The sequence below is a fragment of the Cryptomeria japonica genome, chromosome 3 (genome assembly GCF_030272615.1).
Source record: "Cryptomeria japonica chromosome 3, Sugi_1.0, whole genome shotgun sequence".
NCBI lineage: Eukaryota > Viridiplantae > Streptophyta > Pinopsida > Cupressales > Cupressaceae > Cryptomeria > Cryptomeria japonica.
The window spans coordinates 328581339-328597858 of record NC_081407.1 but is presented as its reverse complement, the minus strand read 5'-3'; the positions used below and the strand labels follow the sequence as shown (position 1 = coordinate 328597858).

At 39.1% G+C, this 16520-nt stretch overlaps 1 protein-coding gene across 5 annotated transcripts in view; it reads left to right on the top strand.

Moving 5' to 3' along the window:
* LOC131038371 (sulfite oxidase) overlaps nt 1–16520 on the top strand; it is a 158921-nt gene that overhangs the window by 99961 nt on the left and 42440 nt on the right. For all 5 annotated transcript variants that reach the window (XM_057970786.2, XM_057970785.2, XM_057970788.2 and 2 more), the window contains one exon: nt 7384–7485. In XM_057970786.2, the coding sequence (XP_057826769.2) occupies nt 7384–7485 (102 nt within the window). The remainder of the gene's footprint in view (nt 1–7383; nt 7486–16520) is intronic.

The window sequence follows — 16520 nt, the reverse complement described above, 5'->3', positions numbered from 1 at the left end:
AATGAAGTTTGTTCAAGATTCTTTCTAGGGACAGGCCCTATCTAGAATTTCGCTCTAGACCCTCTGGAAGGGTCAGGAGCGAATTTAGCATTCCTGGCTCATTTAGACCTCCTTTCAACATTACCTCACAATTAGCTCCTCGCCTGGCCCCAACAAGGTGAAAAATAGCAGTTTCAAAGGATTTCGCCCTGAACCCTCTTGAAGTGTCAGGAGTGAATTTTGCATTTTTGGACAAATTCCACCATGTCTCTACTCCAAAATGCCTTCCAAGGCAAGCATACGCTATCCTTTTCCTCACCAAAGGCTAGGAATCCACAACTTGACCTCTATCATGAGCAATTTGAGTGATATTGGGAATTTCTCTCTGGACCCTCTGGAAGGGTCAGGAGCGAAATTCACCTTTTAGGTCACAAATCTTCATTTTCTTCATTTCAATCCATCTTGCAGGGAAAAATAACATCATTTCAACCTCAACTACGCCTTAGGACTCCAAGTCTTGACTTGACACAAGGAGGAAATAGGTAGATGAAGAATTTCACTCTAGACCCTTTGGAAGGGTTAGGAGCGAAATTCAATTTTTTGCTTGCTTATTCACACTCAATTTCACTTCCTCCACTTCACTTCATCTGGACTCCCTCATATTGAATCCACTCCTCAACTTGGCAACATTGGTTTGATCTTCACAAGGCCCAAAAAGGAGAATTCGCTCAAAAACTTAGCCAGGGACAAGACCTATCCAGAATTTCGCTCTGGACCCTTTGGAAGGGTCAGGAGTGAAATTCTCATTTTAGCTCAAAATTCACACTTTTGAAGGTCAAACATCTTTCCAAGGCATTCCAATTCTCTCACCCTAGTCTAGGCCTAACTTAGCACAAAATTTGGAGGATAAGATAGTTTTTAGGATTTTCGCTCTGGACCCTTTGGAAGGGTTAGGAGTGAAAATATTCTTTTAGGCTTATTTCCTCATTCTTTCAACTCCAATCCACCTCCAAGACCAAGGACACATCGCCTCACTCCAATCTAGGCCATAAAAACCAAAAACTTGACTTGATTTGCAAGGGAAAAAGGGCGATCCTAGGAATTTCGCTCTGGACCCTTTGGAAGGGTCAGGAGCAAAATTCTTGATTTGGTTCAAAATTTGCATTCTTGGTGATCAAGAGTCCACTCTAAGGCAATCCAAATGACTTCTCTCACCCTTGTCTAGGTTTGACTTTGCTTAAATTTTGGAAGAAAAGATGGTTTTTAAGATTTTCGCTTTGGACCCTTTGGAAGGGTTAGGAGCGAAAATCACTTTTTAGGCTCAATTCCTTCACATTTGATAATCATTAAGAAGTCAAAGTTATTTCTAAGGACCTCTCCCATCAAAGTGCACCTTAGTCAGCACTCTAGGCTTGGCACAAAATTGGGAAAAAAGGTGGTTTTGAGAAAATTCGCTTTGGACCCTTTGGAAGGGTCAGGAGCAAAATTCTCATTTTGAGCTCATTTCTTCAACTTCAATGATTTCTAGCAACTTGAAGTCACTCTTAGGGACATCTCCTTCTTGATTTTACCTTAGCCTACACTTGATCTAGCACAAAGTTAATAGCAAAGAGAGGTTTTTAGAAAATTCGCTCTGGACCCTTTGGAAGGGTCAGGAGCGAAAATCTCATTCTTGACCAAAAATCATCATTCTTTCAACTTGAAACTTCATTGCAAGGTAAAATCTCATCTCTCTTCGCCCTAGGAATAGGGTTTTAAGCCTAAGAAAGGTCAAAAAGGAAGGCTTGTAAGGAATTTCGCCCTGGACCCTTTGGAAGGGTCAGGAGCGAAATTTCCTTTCTTGGCTAAAATCCTCATTCCTCAATTCTATAAATCAATCTCAAAGGCAAGATCATGTCCATTTCCCCTTTCAACAGGCTTTGGACATCACAATTTGGTCAAATAGGGAAGGAAATGAGGTCTAGGAGGATTTTTTCTCTGGACCCTTTGGAAGGGTCAGGAGCGAAAATCATGATTTGGGCTTGATTCTTCATTTTTCCAACTCAAAATCATCTCAAGAGGCAACTAAACATCATTCTTCACCCAAGGGATAAGGTCTTAAGCCAAAACAAGGTCAAAAGAATAGGCTTGCAAGGAATTTCGCTCTGGACCCTTTGGAAGGGTTAGGAGCGAAATTCACCTTCTTGGCTAGAATCCTTCATTTTTCAAAGCTTTCAATTATTTTCAACGTCCAAACATGTCCACTCTTCCCTTCAAGATGCCTTACAAATCAAAATTTGGTCAAATAAGGCAAGAAATGAGTCTTAGGTTGATTTTCGCTCTGGACCCTTTGGAAGGGTCAGGAGCGAAAATCACAATTTGGGCTTGATTGTTCATTTTTCAAACTTCAACTTTCTCCTGGAGGCAAATATAGATCGTTTTCCATCAAAGGAGCAAGGTTTCAAGCTAAAACAAGGGAACAAATGAAGTTTATAGGGAATTTCGCTCTGGACCCTTTGGAAGGGTCAGGAGTGAAATTCTCCTTTTGAGCTAAAATCTTGATTTTTCAAAGCTTCCCACTTCCTCTGAAGGCAAAAAATATACCCATTCATCCTCCATCAAGCCAACGCCTAGCCAAAATAAGGAGGAAAACAAGAGTTATAAGGATTTTCGCTCTGGACCCTTTGGAAGGGTTAGGAGCGAAAATCATGTTTTGACCTTGATTCTTGATTTTTCCAACTCTCATCCTCTTTGGGAGGCAAACATAGATCCTTCCTCATGCATCTCCACCTTGGTCTTGACTCTTGCTAAAGGAAAAATGTGTGCTTTCAAGAATTTTGCTCTAGACCCTTTGGAAGGGTCAAGAGCAAAAATCTTGTTCTTTGGCTAAAATCTTCACCTCATCCAACTTTACTCACATCCTAAGGTTAGGACATGTCAAGACACCCCCAAACATGCCTAAGGAATTATGAAATTGGTCTTGACAAGTGATAAATTGAGGTGCATAAGGATTTTCGCCTTGGACCCTTTGGAAGGGTCAGAAGCGAAATTCCTAATCTTGGCTAGCTTCTCACTTAGGTTCACTTCATTCTTTGATCAAATCAACTTCCCTCTTTCACTATCAAGATATTCCTCCATCCAACTGGGTCTAGGCAAGGTCGAACTAGGCCTTAAGGCCAAAGGAAGGCAAAAGGGAAGATTTCGCTCTGGATCCTTTGGAAGGGTCAGGAGCGAAATCCTCATTTGAGGCTAGCTTTCATCATCTTGAGGTCCAAAAATTCCTCTTCAAGGCAAATATGTACCAAAACCTACCAAACCATGCCTGAGAAGCTCCTAACTTGGTCAAGGTAAGAAGCAAAATAGAGGAAATATGAATTTCGCTCTGGACCCTTTGGAAGGGTCAGGAGCAAAATTCTCCTTTCTAGGCTCAATTCACCCTCAAACTGGCTTGACTTTGTCCTAGGCTAGATCCTTGATTCATTCCTTCCATATCTTAGCCGAAGTTGCTCAACCACTCCCTAACTTAGGCAAAGCGTGCTATCCAGTGATCCCCTTGGTGACACTCATCCTACAGAGGCTAACAGACAAAACCATAAAAGACCAAGAAAACAAACCCTAGAAGGAAAAAAAGCAGAGGTCCCCATTTGCAATGGGGCAATGTGTGAATAGGTCACAACACAACCATTGTGAAAGATTACTCAAAATACCAAATGAGTGTGATCCAAAATGTCAATACAAAAATACATAGTTGAATCCAAAATCACTCTTACACTAACTTCAAGGACTATGAAAAACTCATGCCTACTACCATCTACTCAAATAGCCAAATTACAACCATTGTGAAAGATTACTCAAAATACCAAATGAGTGTGATAAAAAATGTCAATGCAAAAGTACATAGTTAAATCCAAAATCACTCTTACACTAACTTCAAGGACTATGACAAACTCATGCCTACTCTTAGATAATTGGTTGAGGAGATTGTTAGAGAATATGCAGAAAATCCAACAACCACCTACTGTATCCCTTTCTATCGTAGAGGCTGATTACAAAGCAACCACTTCTACCACTTTCTAGGCAATCGGTTGGGGAGACTGTTAGAGAATATGCAACAAATCCACAATGGTCCCATAACGTTGTACTATGATAATCAAAGTACTATTTAGATGAGTAAGAATCCAATGTGTAGCATTGTAAATTGTACACCCTTAATTGGGTGGTACAATTCCATGCTTAGGTTAGCACCCGCCTTAGTGTGTTTGCATTTTGCATTTCAAATTCCCTTTAAGCATTTAATTAATTAATTAAATTAAATCTAAAGTCTTCTTTCATCTCTCTACACATCATAAAATTGGGCCCTTTACCCTAAGTGTACCCCTTTTTATTTTATTCTCCCAATAAATCATTTCATCAAATACCCTAATTATGTCTTATTTTGACCTTCAAGGCCTGATTTCACATATCTAGAAATCTCAAATTCCCATATACTCTTGGAATTTTCTCTAAAATCACAATATCTTGCTTCCCCAAAAATTTTGCAAAAAGTTGGTCAGATTGTGTGTTCAGACCAAGTAGGCACCTACTTGGTCCTGACTTTTTCTCCCGGAATTTGGAGAGCATGTTTTGGTGGTATTTTAATATTCAAATCCAAGAGATTCGCAAAAAATATTATTTCTAGGTCAGCCTATGACTCAAAACAAAGTTAGGGTTTCATACATATAGTCTTTCCTTTCCTCATTTGAAGGATCCGATTCTCTAGCAATTGAAGGAGCCTCTTATGAAGTGAAAGCGCAGGTTATGTGGAGTCTACAATCAGTAAATCAAGCATTTTTCAAGCCTTCATCAATCATTTTCAATATCCATTAGGAGCTTTGAAGACATTGAAGAATAATAGGAGATCACCAACTGATGATTGGCTTGTACCTCTCCCTTAGGGTTTGGTATGGTTTCATGTTATTGTCATGTGTTTGCATGAGCTTCATTTTCGAATTCACATTCATGCTTTAGATCTCTAGTTCATTTGTGATTTGAAACATTTACATTTACATTTACAAGAATTTAGGGTTTGCTCTCCAAAGCGTAGGGTAGAACTCTAGATTCTTTATTACTCTCATTTAGGATCTTGCATACACACAAAATTCTTGCACACACATTTTCAGCACATTATTGACTATTTGTGGAGGTGGAAATCACCAAAACAAGGGGTTTGACTAAGGCAAAACCCTATATAGCCACCTAGACACCATTTTTCAATTTGCAGGTGCAGGAATCTGATGCATGCACAATTTTTGGGATCGATAGAACACACAAATATAGATCTAGTCTCAGAATTTGACCTCAGTCTTCATGGACTAGGGCAAGGCACCCTGGTCCTCTGAGTTTTTTTGCATTTTAGGTCTTCAAAATTCTAGATCTAGCAATTTCAACTCTTTGCTCTTATAGGGACCAAGGCGCCCAGCGCCTTGGTCTTGCCCAGTCAGCTTCAATTTTCAGTGACAGGTGCACATTTGAATCCCCCTTCCTGATTTGTATTTAGTATCTCAGTTTCAGATCTGCAAGTTTCTAAATTTTCAGTTTATATTTGCATCTTTGTTCATCTCCTAGCATAGTTGATCATTGCATTGCATTTTGCACATTTCCTCTTCATTACAACAAAGGAATAGAAACCCTAAGAGGTATTCCTTGACCCTCTCTCTCTCTTACAAGAAGTGGTCAAAGTGAAATATCTCCCTAGGCTCTTTCCTATTCCAATGTGTACATAAGAGTGGGATTAGGTCTTAGCTACTTGGTTCCATTTTTATGCATCACACAATGTTTCATAGTAGGAGTAAGCATATTGAAATTCAGCATCACTGCATCAAAGAGTTCGCTCACCAAGGATTGGATGAGTTTGTATACTGCCCTAAATGAAACAGATCGTTGATATATTTATGAAGCATCTTTCTTGTGATCTATTTCATACACTTCCAAATTTTCTTTTTGTTCTTCCCAATGTTCATTATGGAGGAGAGATGACAAAATCATGAACTTTTTCTTTTCTTTTTTGCTTTGTAGTTTCTCTATGTTCATTGAAGGACAATGAAAGAATAATGAACATTGTTGATTCCCCTCCATAATGAATTGTTATTTGTTGTTTAGTTAAAAAGTAGTTAGTTGTTAGTGGGCAGTTGACAGAAATCTAGTTTTGGTTCAGTTTGATTTATTTTTATCAATGTATATTTCCTAACTCAATCCAATAAATGGAGATATTTGGAGTGCCTTCTATCAGTTTTGTGCTGTATGGTTATTGGTGGATGATCCGGATACCATCATAGTTTAAATTTGCTTCTGTATAAATACCTTCAATTTGGGAAAAAGAAAACAATGTGGACATTAGAGAGCTCTTAAGAGGAATAATGTACAATCCTATCTTACTGTTCTTATAAGACTCTACAAACCAAAACAAAGAGAAACAATTCATTGTGTGTTGCATCAGCACTTCAACATCAAAGATCAATGAAGTAGCAAAGTTTGTAAAAAAAGTCTTAGACCAAATATTAAATTCTAGAAACACTAATTTATAACTATACACCAGTCTGTTCTACACATATAACTATGTAGAAAGAAAAAATAACTGTTGATATTAGTTCTGTACTAGTCCAACCTGTCTATTTAGATTCTAGGGGTAACTGTTTTTAATTCTTTTCCTTTAAACTTTTATTGGTAAATTCCACTTGCAAACAACCTTCAGCTTAGATACCACAAACCAGGAATATCCCTACAATCAAAATCACTCAGAACTTTCTCCTTGTCTCCTTGGTTGGTGAATACAGTATGCCACTCTTAGAGTTGGATGCAGTATTTCATCTAATTTCAAAAGTTTACATGGTTCTTGGAGATTTAATTTGATAGGTCCATTGTGAAAACTCCAGTGATCTACCACTTAATCTCATCCCATTTGATTAGGTTATTTGCATTTTTATTTCTATATTAGCATATGTTAACACTAAGTTTTAAATGTAGTCCCTTGTTCCTATGATTTTCAGGGAATGTGCTTAAGAACTTGCTCATTTCCTAAAGTAATAATTATCATTATTATGTAAGTTATATTTCAAGTTTTGAATATTAAATAATTTAGTTATGGTTTTATTCCACGTAGTTCATCAAGTAGTTATTTCAATTAATTAAACTTTGCAATGTCTAATTATGTGCATTCATTTCATAATTGGTTTCAAGCATGATGTTTTTCATAGCTTCTTAGTGATCGACATTGTACATAATCTAAATAGGAAGATGTTTTTGGTGTTACCAAGATAAATTTTTGTTACATTTATCTCGAGTTGTATTCAAACTGTTAAAGAAATTAAAACTTTGTTCTGGTATCTATATGAAACTTGAAGATATGTGCAAGTTCTTTGACTCAATAATGCCTATGTTGTTGAGCAGGGTTTCTTCATGCAAAAGGATTACAAAATGTTTCCTCCCAATGTTGATTGGGACAATATCAATTGGCTTTCTCGGCGTCCATTAATGGATTTTCCAGTTCAAGTAAGATGTCCCCAATCACAATGCATTGAACATATCATAAGTTTTATTCAAGTGTTCTTAAATGTAATCATTTTATTTTCTCAATTAAAATCTTTAGACTTCTACCTCAAAATGATTTCCCTTTGAGCATCATCGGTAATTTCTGAAACCATCAATTTTCTAGCTAATACTGCTTGTTGTTCTTGAATATCAGAGATACTAATTGTACCAGTACCTCATTGCAAATAAGTCCTAAGATGTAGAATTTGCCCTTTTGTGCATCCTTACTACCCCCATAGACAGTTTCCTAGCAATTACTATATCTTGCGGAACTTGTAATAACCCACCTTAATTAACTCAACAAAGTTGACCATTCTTTTTTTTTTTGTGTGTTTAATTTAATCATTGTGTTTGATTCAATCGCATACTCTGGGCATCCATCCATTTGGATTAGGCATTCATCCATCCGAGATGAGCATCTAACCATACGAGTTAGACATTTGTCCATATGGGACATAAGATTTCATCTATCCAATATGGGATAGGCATCTACCCATACAGGTGTTGACGTGTATTTTGTACACAATCATACATAGAATAAAATACCCAAGGGTACCTTATCCTCTCTTGAATAAAGTCTCTGATTGTTGAAGATGTTGCAAAAAAGGATCAATCAGGGTGACTCCAATGTTCTTTTATGTAGGGTCTCTACGTGTGGATAAGCACCAATGGTCGTTGTGATTGCTGTGTCATCAAGGGGCCTTACGTATCCGAAATAGAATTTCCTAAACTAACAAATTCTCAAAAAAGATCAAAAGAGTAGGGCTTGCAAGAGATAAATTCTAATCTAATCCTAAGAATGACTTAATGTGGACAGGACTTGGTAAGATTCTACCAACTTCAATATTGCCATAAAATAACAACTCAACTGAAATTGATGCGATCTTCTAAGGTAACAAATGATCCTTCAATTCATCAAGGATCATAGACACTACCACAAAGGCACATATCCAAAGTTCAATGACGATTGAAGGTTTAGGTGATTCAAGTTTCTCCAGTTGACCACGCAAGGCATTCCTACAATCAGCAAGAAGCTAGTGGTTTGGAAAGTGAATCTCACCAAAGATCAAGCCCAACACTCTGTCCTTCAAACTTAAATACTACTTTGACTAAGAATGATTCAAGAAAGTAAACAACCATGAAGATAACCACAAGAATTGCAATAAAACACCATAATTTCAATATTTTATTGATCTCAAAGCCATCATAAACAACAATTGTTTGAAATTCCTTCTTCAAAGCTCAATCTTGCTACAAAGTAACTTGCTCTCTCTTTTTTAACTTCTAATCTCTAATCACTGATGTCTAATGCTAATATCTAATGACAAAATGAAAAGGAATGAGGGTATATATAGCATCCTCAATTACAATGAACGGTCCAGATCAAAAGAAGATCAATGGCCAAGATTATAACACCTAAACCCTAATTAGGGTTTATTACAAATAGTCCCCTTATAACAACCTTTCTTCTAGAATCTTATTCCCTTTCCAATGCTCCTTTTTAGCATATGCAATGAATCTGGACACGATTCCCTCGATCTCAGCAATTGGAATCTCGAGAAGATTCCTCATTCGTTCTTCCAAGTGGATGACCTGATCGAAAGCCTTGAGAAGAGAAGTGTCCCATTCAGGTTCAAGTTCTTTGGTCTTCTCAATCAGGAGCATAGTAGCAAACATTTGGTCCCATTGCTCATCTGTGATAACATTCGCATCTTTGCAAAAGATGACCTTGACTCTTTCTTCCAATTCTTGTAAATCCACATCTGTCTCAACTTCGATCCTCCTACCAAGAATAGTACATAATACCTCAAACACTCTATCCTGGATTGGGTGGATGACCTCCTCAACATGATTGCATTTAGTACTGATGTCCTCGAAGAGAACTTCCTTCATCTGGAGTAAGGTTGACCACTGAAGTAAACTATGAGGTCCTCCATCCATTATCTTTTCTTGCGCCAGGACCTTCCTTGATGTTTGTCTGATTACTTGCAAGACAGGAATGATAACATCTTTAGTATGAGCAAAGGCGGCTACCGTTATCATTAAGTTGTGGATGATCTCAAGAACCTGGATAGCTCTGTGAATGGTCTGCATCATCCTTGTTGCAAATTCAATAGCAACTGTATGAGATTTGTCAATCCAAGAGCTCATAAGCTGGACCAAACTCTTGACTCTCTCTACCTCACCAACTGATTCAAGGGGAAGTGCCTGCACAGGAGATATTGCTGGATCTTGACGTCCCAAAGGCTGATTGAGATGGCTAAAGTAGCCTCTCCATGCACCGACCTCTCTCTCAAGCTTTCTATTTTTCTCCATTTCTTCCCTAAGCTTGTCTTTTAGTGCTTCAAACGAATCGGTGGCCTCATCCAGTGTCTGTTCGGCTGTGAGTGGACCAAGCTCAAATGTCTCTACATCATATTCCTCTGCGAGGATTTCACCTTCATACTTGTCCACTGCTGGTGTAGCTATCTGCAATTTCCTGGATCCTGTCTCATCTCTGATCATCTTGGACATCTTAGTAGCCTTCCTCTTTTCTGTCACTTCCTGAGAATTTCCAACAAGGCTTTCTAAATCAATTACATTATCTTCGTCCTCGATCACAATCACCCTTGTTAGTCTTTCCTTCAACCAATCCAGAATGGCAGATCTTGTTTCTCTAACTTGTATCTCCTTAGGCAGTGTTTCTTCTTCTCTGAGGGGAGATGTCACTTCGTCATCGTTCTTGTCTTCATGTAGCTCATTGACTTGGAGAGATAGACTTGATGATCGTTGAGGTGCCTGTCCTTCTTCCTGTTTATCATTTTGTACCATTGATTCCATAGACTCCTCCATTTCAAGTGTCCTCTTCTCTTGTCGAGAAGATGTGCCGGATGAACGATCTCGGTTGGCCTCTTGCTTTTTCTTGGAGGATTCTTTTTTCTCAGGTCTCTCTTTCCTCTTCGAGCCTCTAGGATGAGGATTACCCTCACTCGTGCTTCGAAGGTTGCCTTCACTTGTGCTTCTAGGATTAGGATTACCTTCGCTTACACTTGCTCCTCCTTCAGCTGGTCTTTCCTCCAAAGTAAAAGTCATAGATATGCCCTGCTCTCTCAACTTCTAATGTTGCACATCAACCCATCTGCGAGTACAAGACAAAACTGGAGCCATCAAAGCATCTAGATCCACAATCTCGGGTTCGTTCCAATCTAGCCTCACTGCTTTGCTTTCTCGGTCATAAGATGATTGGAGATGCCTGCCACTGTCCTAAGCTTGGTCGGCCACTCTGTAAATCTTGCATTTCCTGATGAAGTCTAAAGGCAATCTGGAATGCATCTTTCTTTTTACTTCAAGATCATTTGAGAGATTCATCACAAAGTCCTCTATCTGAAACTCATGCTTGTATTTCCTACCGACTGTCTCCTCTATATACCCATAAGGATCAAAGCTCTCTCTCAAGGCAAAGAATGAAGATGAATATAAAGCTAACTCCTTCTCTGCATCATCCATGGCTAGAGCATTAGGACATACCTCAACTGAATTCCCTAATATGATAGGCACAGGAACTCCATTTCCATGTCTGTGTCTGAATGCCTTCGCATAAGCTACCAACTGTCTAGTTACCTCAAGTAACACTATTCTGTTTGTCGGATATCTCGGCAACATGTATGGAGGTGAAGGACAACCATGAACTCTATTATATGTAAATTTCTGAAATTGGATGAACCAAGCACCGTACCTCTTTACAAGCTCTTGTGCATCTTGAGATAGCCGATTGTGAATCCCGCCCTGCAATGTCCTAGTGATGTTCATCATGAAGGTATCATTGACTAACTTGTACTCACTTCCTGGCGGATGATGCAAGTGAACATAGGAATCACAAACTTTGACCTCGCCGGGCCCTCTTCCAATCACTCCTCTGTGAGGTAATCCTGCATATTCAAAGCTCCTGATCAAGGCATATATGATGTATGAACTCATGTGGAAGGATTTGGTAGCCTTCAGTCTCCTTAACTGTACGTCCAAGCAATGGCTAATCATTCTAGCCCAATGAATTGTTCCTTTTCCCTGAACTATCACTTGGATGAAGTAGAACATCCACTTCTCAAAATAGAAGGCTTGAGGAGCTCCTGTGACTCGGTTGAGTAGTGTTATCAAATCTCTGTACTCCTCCTGGAAGTCGATCCTATGTGGTGCGTTTGGAATCTTGCTCAGGCGAGGACGACTCTTGAGTAACCAATTCTTATTGATGATGCTTAGGCAAGTGTCTGGATTATCTTCGTACATGGACCTGGCTCCTTCTAGGCTTTTGTAAATCATATCTCTGTGCTCTGGAAGATGGAAAGCCTCACTTATAGCCTCCTCTGAAAGGTAAGCCAAAGTATTTCCTTCCTTGGACATGATTGATCTTGACTGTGGGTCATAATGGCGGGCACACTCGATCATCAACTCATGGCACTGGATTTCTGGAGGGAAGCCGACCGCCTTAATGATGCCACTTTCAATTATTCTCCTGGCGACAGGTGATGGTTTGCCAATGTAAGGGACCTCTCGAAACTTCTTCGTATTGAAGTTTCCCAAGTTGGTATCTCCAATGTTGCTCCACTTCGACACGATCTTGGTCTCCAATTCTTCATTCTTTTGATCTTCCTTCATGAGAGCTGGACGACTGGTGGATGCTCCTGCCTTCGGGGTTGCCATTGTGACACCTACACAACATTTCATAATAAGTAATAGATTTTGCAATGTAGAAATATAGATTAGATTAAGGTTTAAATTTAGGAAACTTCATGATAAGTCTTTGAGTTATCATTTCCTAAATACGATTGAGCTACTGGAAATTCAAAATTTCAAAATTCAAAATTGAGATTGAGACTAGGACGATTTAAAATTCAAAATTTAGACAAGGGAACTTCGCCATACCTCACTTTGAGAGCTAACTCTAACAAAAGAATGCAAAAGTAAGGAAGTTCGCCTAGGCAAAAGGAAGATTTGAGTCTTCAACGTGAGCTTCTTCTAGCAAATACGCCTTCCTTATTAACTTCACCACCCTTGGGGTCTTCAACGTCTTGAGGGCAAATTCGCTCCACTTCTAACCATAAACAAAGTTCGCACTCTTCCTTGGATGGAAATTTCGCTCCTCTCCTTGGATCAAAATTCTCTCCCTCTATTCTTCTCCAAAATTGCATGTAACAATGATTGAATGATGGTTTAAAATGCCATATCATACCTCCCCTTTATAGGTGCTCATGCATTGCAATCCCTATAGGCCGACTTGGAAATAAGGCAAATAATAACAAAATTTTAAATAAAAAAGGAGGCCGACTTTTGTAAAAAATATAAAAAAATAGAACCCAAGCACTCTCTTTTTATTTAATTTAATAATTAATTAATTTAAATGCCTTTGCAATTAATGATTTTGATTTTTTAAAAGGCTAAATTAATTATTAAATGCCTTATGCGCTATTTTTTAAATGCCAATTTAATTAAATATTTCAAGTTTATCGAAATTAGCACTTAATGCAATTCGAAAATATTGGCGCCTAATCATGATAAAAATACCACCTTGTTGAGAACCTCGCTTTGGTCCCTGAGAGAGGGACAGGAGTGCCCTTTTCATTTGGCCTTGCATTTCTTGTTTTTCACGTTCAAAGTCCTATCTTGGACGTCCAAAATATCATTTTTTTTGAGAACCTTGAACTTAATTCATTCCCTTTGTGGAAGGAGTGCGCCTTAAAATGCTTTCGCCCTGGTTCCTTGGTGAGGGACAGGAGCGAACTTATCTTTTATCCTTGATCCTTGTCTCTTTAATCGCCAATTTACGTCACAGGGCAAGTGATAACTTCATCCATTCATTCCACACATACTTAACTTGTTCTTTGCAAGGCAAATTCGATATTCAAGTGATTTTCGCCTTGGTCCTTGGGAGAGGGACAGGAGCGATTTTTGTATTTGAGCTCAAAATTGTCGACTTTTGACGTTAACTCCTTGTTCATCATCTTCCTAAAGACATTTCGGACCTTGCATGACTTCGCCTTGATATGGTTTTGGAAGGAAATGGCTAGTTTAACAGAAATCGCCCTGGTCCTCCAGTGAAGGACAGGAGCGAACTTTAGTCCATGGCGCAAATCCTCAATCATATTGATATCAAATTGTCTTCAAGGCGTAAAATGTTATTGCTTACTCCATCTTGAATGTATGAAACGAAAGTGGCTTCTTAAAATTAGGGACACTTGGATATTTCGCTCTGATCCCTTGGTGAGGGACATGAGTGCTTTGGCCATTTCCATCAAGTTCTCGTGGTCTTTGCAACTTTGTTCCTCTTCGAAGCGTTCCTAATATCATCTCCATCATGTGCCCTGGCTTGGATCCGACCAAACTTGGAAGGGAAGTCTTGACAATCTATATTTCGCCCTGGTCCCTTGGTGAGGGACAGGAGCGATTTTGCAATTATAGGCTCAATCATTCTTTGCCAACATTTAAAACTATCTTCAATGGATTCATTATTCTCCCCTTCACTCATCTCCAACATGAAACTCGTTTTAACTTTGCGGGAAATTTGCCTTATGAAGAAATCGCTCTGGTCCCTTGGAGAGGGACAGGAGCGCCTAGGCAAAATAGGTTTCACTTGTGCTTTGCAATCTTCAAAATTATCTTCAATAGAGTGATTACGCCTTCTTTTATTTGCCTCAAACTTAAAACTCACTTCACCTTCGCCAAAAACTTGTCCTTTAATAAAATCGCTTTGGTCCCTTGGAGAGGGACAGGAGCTATCTTTGAAATTCGCCTTGGTCCCTGACAGAGGGATAGGAGCGATTTGACCAATTTGGATAGATTTTCTTCATGGTGGCCCATTCAAGTTATATTCAACAGATAAAACACACTTTCCTTGTTCTTCTTCAAATCGCGAAATCATCCGAATCTTGCAAGGACAGGGCGAACTTGGATTTGAAGCTCCGGTCCTTCAGTGAGGGACATGAGCGATTTTGTTATCTTAGCACATTTCCTTGTTTGCAAATTACTTCAAATTATATTCAATGGACAAAACATGCCCTCCATGATCTCTTCCAATCCAAAAATTATCTTGGTCCTACAAGGACAGTGCAATTTTGAGAAACAAGCTCCGGTCCTTCAGTGAGGGACAAGAGCGATTTTTGTCCTTGAGGTCGAAAGTTCAACTTTTCATTGCAAATGACTAAGTCTTGGTACTCCATTATGTTGATTTCATCCCTTATTGCGTCCTTGATGTTTCAATTTGATCAACTAAGGCCCAAAATGCCCTAAGTAAGCCATTTCGCCCTGGTCCCTGGGAGAGGGACAGGAGCGATTTGACCTTAAACCCTAAAAACTTGCCATTTTTGAATCTCAAAATCTTCAAAACTTTCAATTCGTGTTCAACTGCATCTCCTGGCGACCTTGCACAAGACAAATGAAACAAGTTAATAACCAAGATGCATAAAAATACCAATTTCGCCCTGGTCCCTGAGTGAGGGACAGGAGCGACTTTGCTCCAATAGGCCAAAATATCAAGAATTTAGGCTTTCAGTCACTTCACAAGGCATAATTAGGCTATCTCCAATGCCTGGGGTCAATTATCAAAACTTCCAAAATTTGGTCAAAATTCATCCGGACAAAATTTCATAATTCCATCATTAACACTTAGGCAAAATTTGGACTTGCTTTCAAAATTCTGACTAGACCCAGACAGACTCATCTTATCTCAAAATTGCAACCTTCGGAAGGAGGCTCAATAATTATTCAAAATTGGATTGGACTTCGGCTTGAAAATGTCAAAAAGGAAACCCTAAGGCTTAACCCTAGTCCAGACGACTCACTTCACTTACTCAAAACCCTAAAAGCAGAGAGAAGAACAGGCAAAACTGAGCAAAAAGAGGGGGTCCCCATTCTAATGGGGCGATGTGTGAAATGGTAATAACCCACCTTAATTAACTCAACAAAGTTGACCATTCTTTTTTTTTGTGTGTGTTTAATTTAATCGTTGTGTTTGATTCAATCGCATACTCTGGGCATCCATCCATTTGGATTATGCATTCATCCATCCGGGATGAGCATCTAACCATACGAGTTAGACATTTGTCCATACGGGACATAAGATTTCATCTATCCAATACGGGATAGGCATCTACCCATACGGGGTAGGCATCTATCCAATCGGGATAGGAGGTGCTCTAGCCAGAGACTTAGACTCATCGGGACCATTCGGGTCCTGAGCCACTCACTAAGTACTACACTCTTCTAACAGAAGTGTGCCGAGGTCGCCGTCCTTAGGAGTAATTAAATAATGTAATACAAGCTTGAATTCCGCCTCAGAATTTGGCTTAAAGGCTCGGGAAGTCAAGTGAATCCATATGGGATTCCTTCCGAGTATCCATTGAATTAACTTTTTTCCATTTTAATTATCTTTCAAATTAGGATTCTATTCAATCCTTCTATACCAAGCCTAGACCCCACCCACGAACGCCTGAGTACGAGGGACAACTCTGTCCCAAGACTGCCTACATACTCGCTTCGGCACGGGATCAAGGCGTAAAGTATGTAGTTCTATTTTCTACTCTATGGTTTGATGTAAATTGATTAGTGGGTACGCAACCCTTTCTAGGGTCAATGTCCTAGACAGTTTCTTTGCGGTTGCTACCCATGGTGATAGCGCTTAAGCAAAGGTTCAAGATGGCCTATTGCTTGTGTGGCCTAGAACACTAGATCAATAATTCTTATCGTAAGCATCACCCTTGACCAATTGTCAACAAATCTTCGAGATTAAATCAATTTCATAAAAGTATTTCACTCATCATCCCTATAGGGGTTTACTATAGTTTAACTCAGCGGATGAAAGATCGTTTTAGAATTATCTTATTAAATTATCGATCCAAGGGGGATTACTCGCCCCTTGGATTTTAACTTCCAAGTGTCCCTTGTTACTCCCCGACGATTTATAGGGACAATGCCACAGACATTGTTGATGCAGCTTTATTAGGCGTTAAGTGTAGTAGTTCAACACG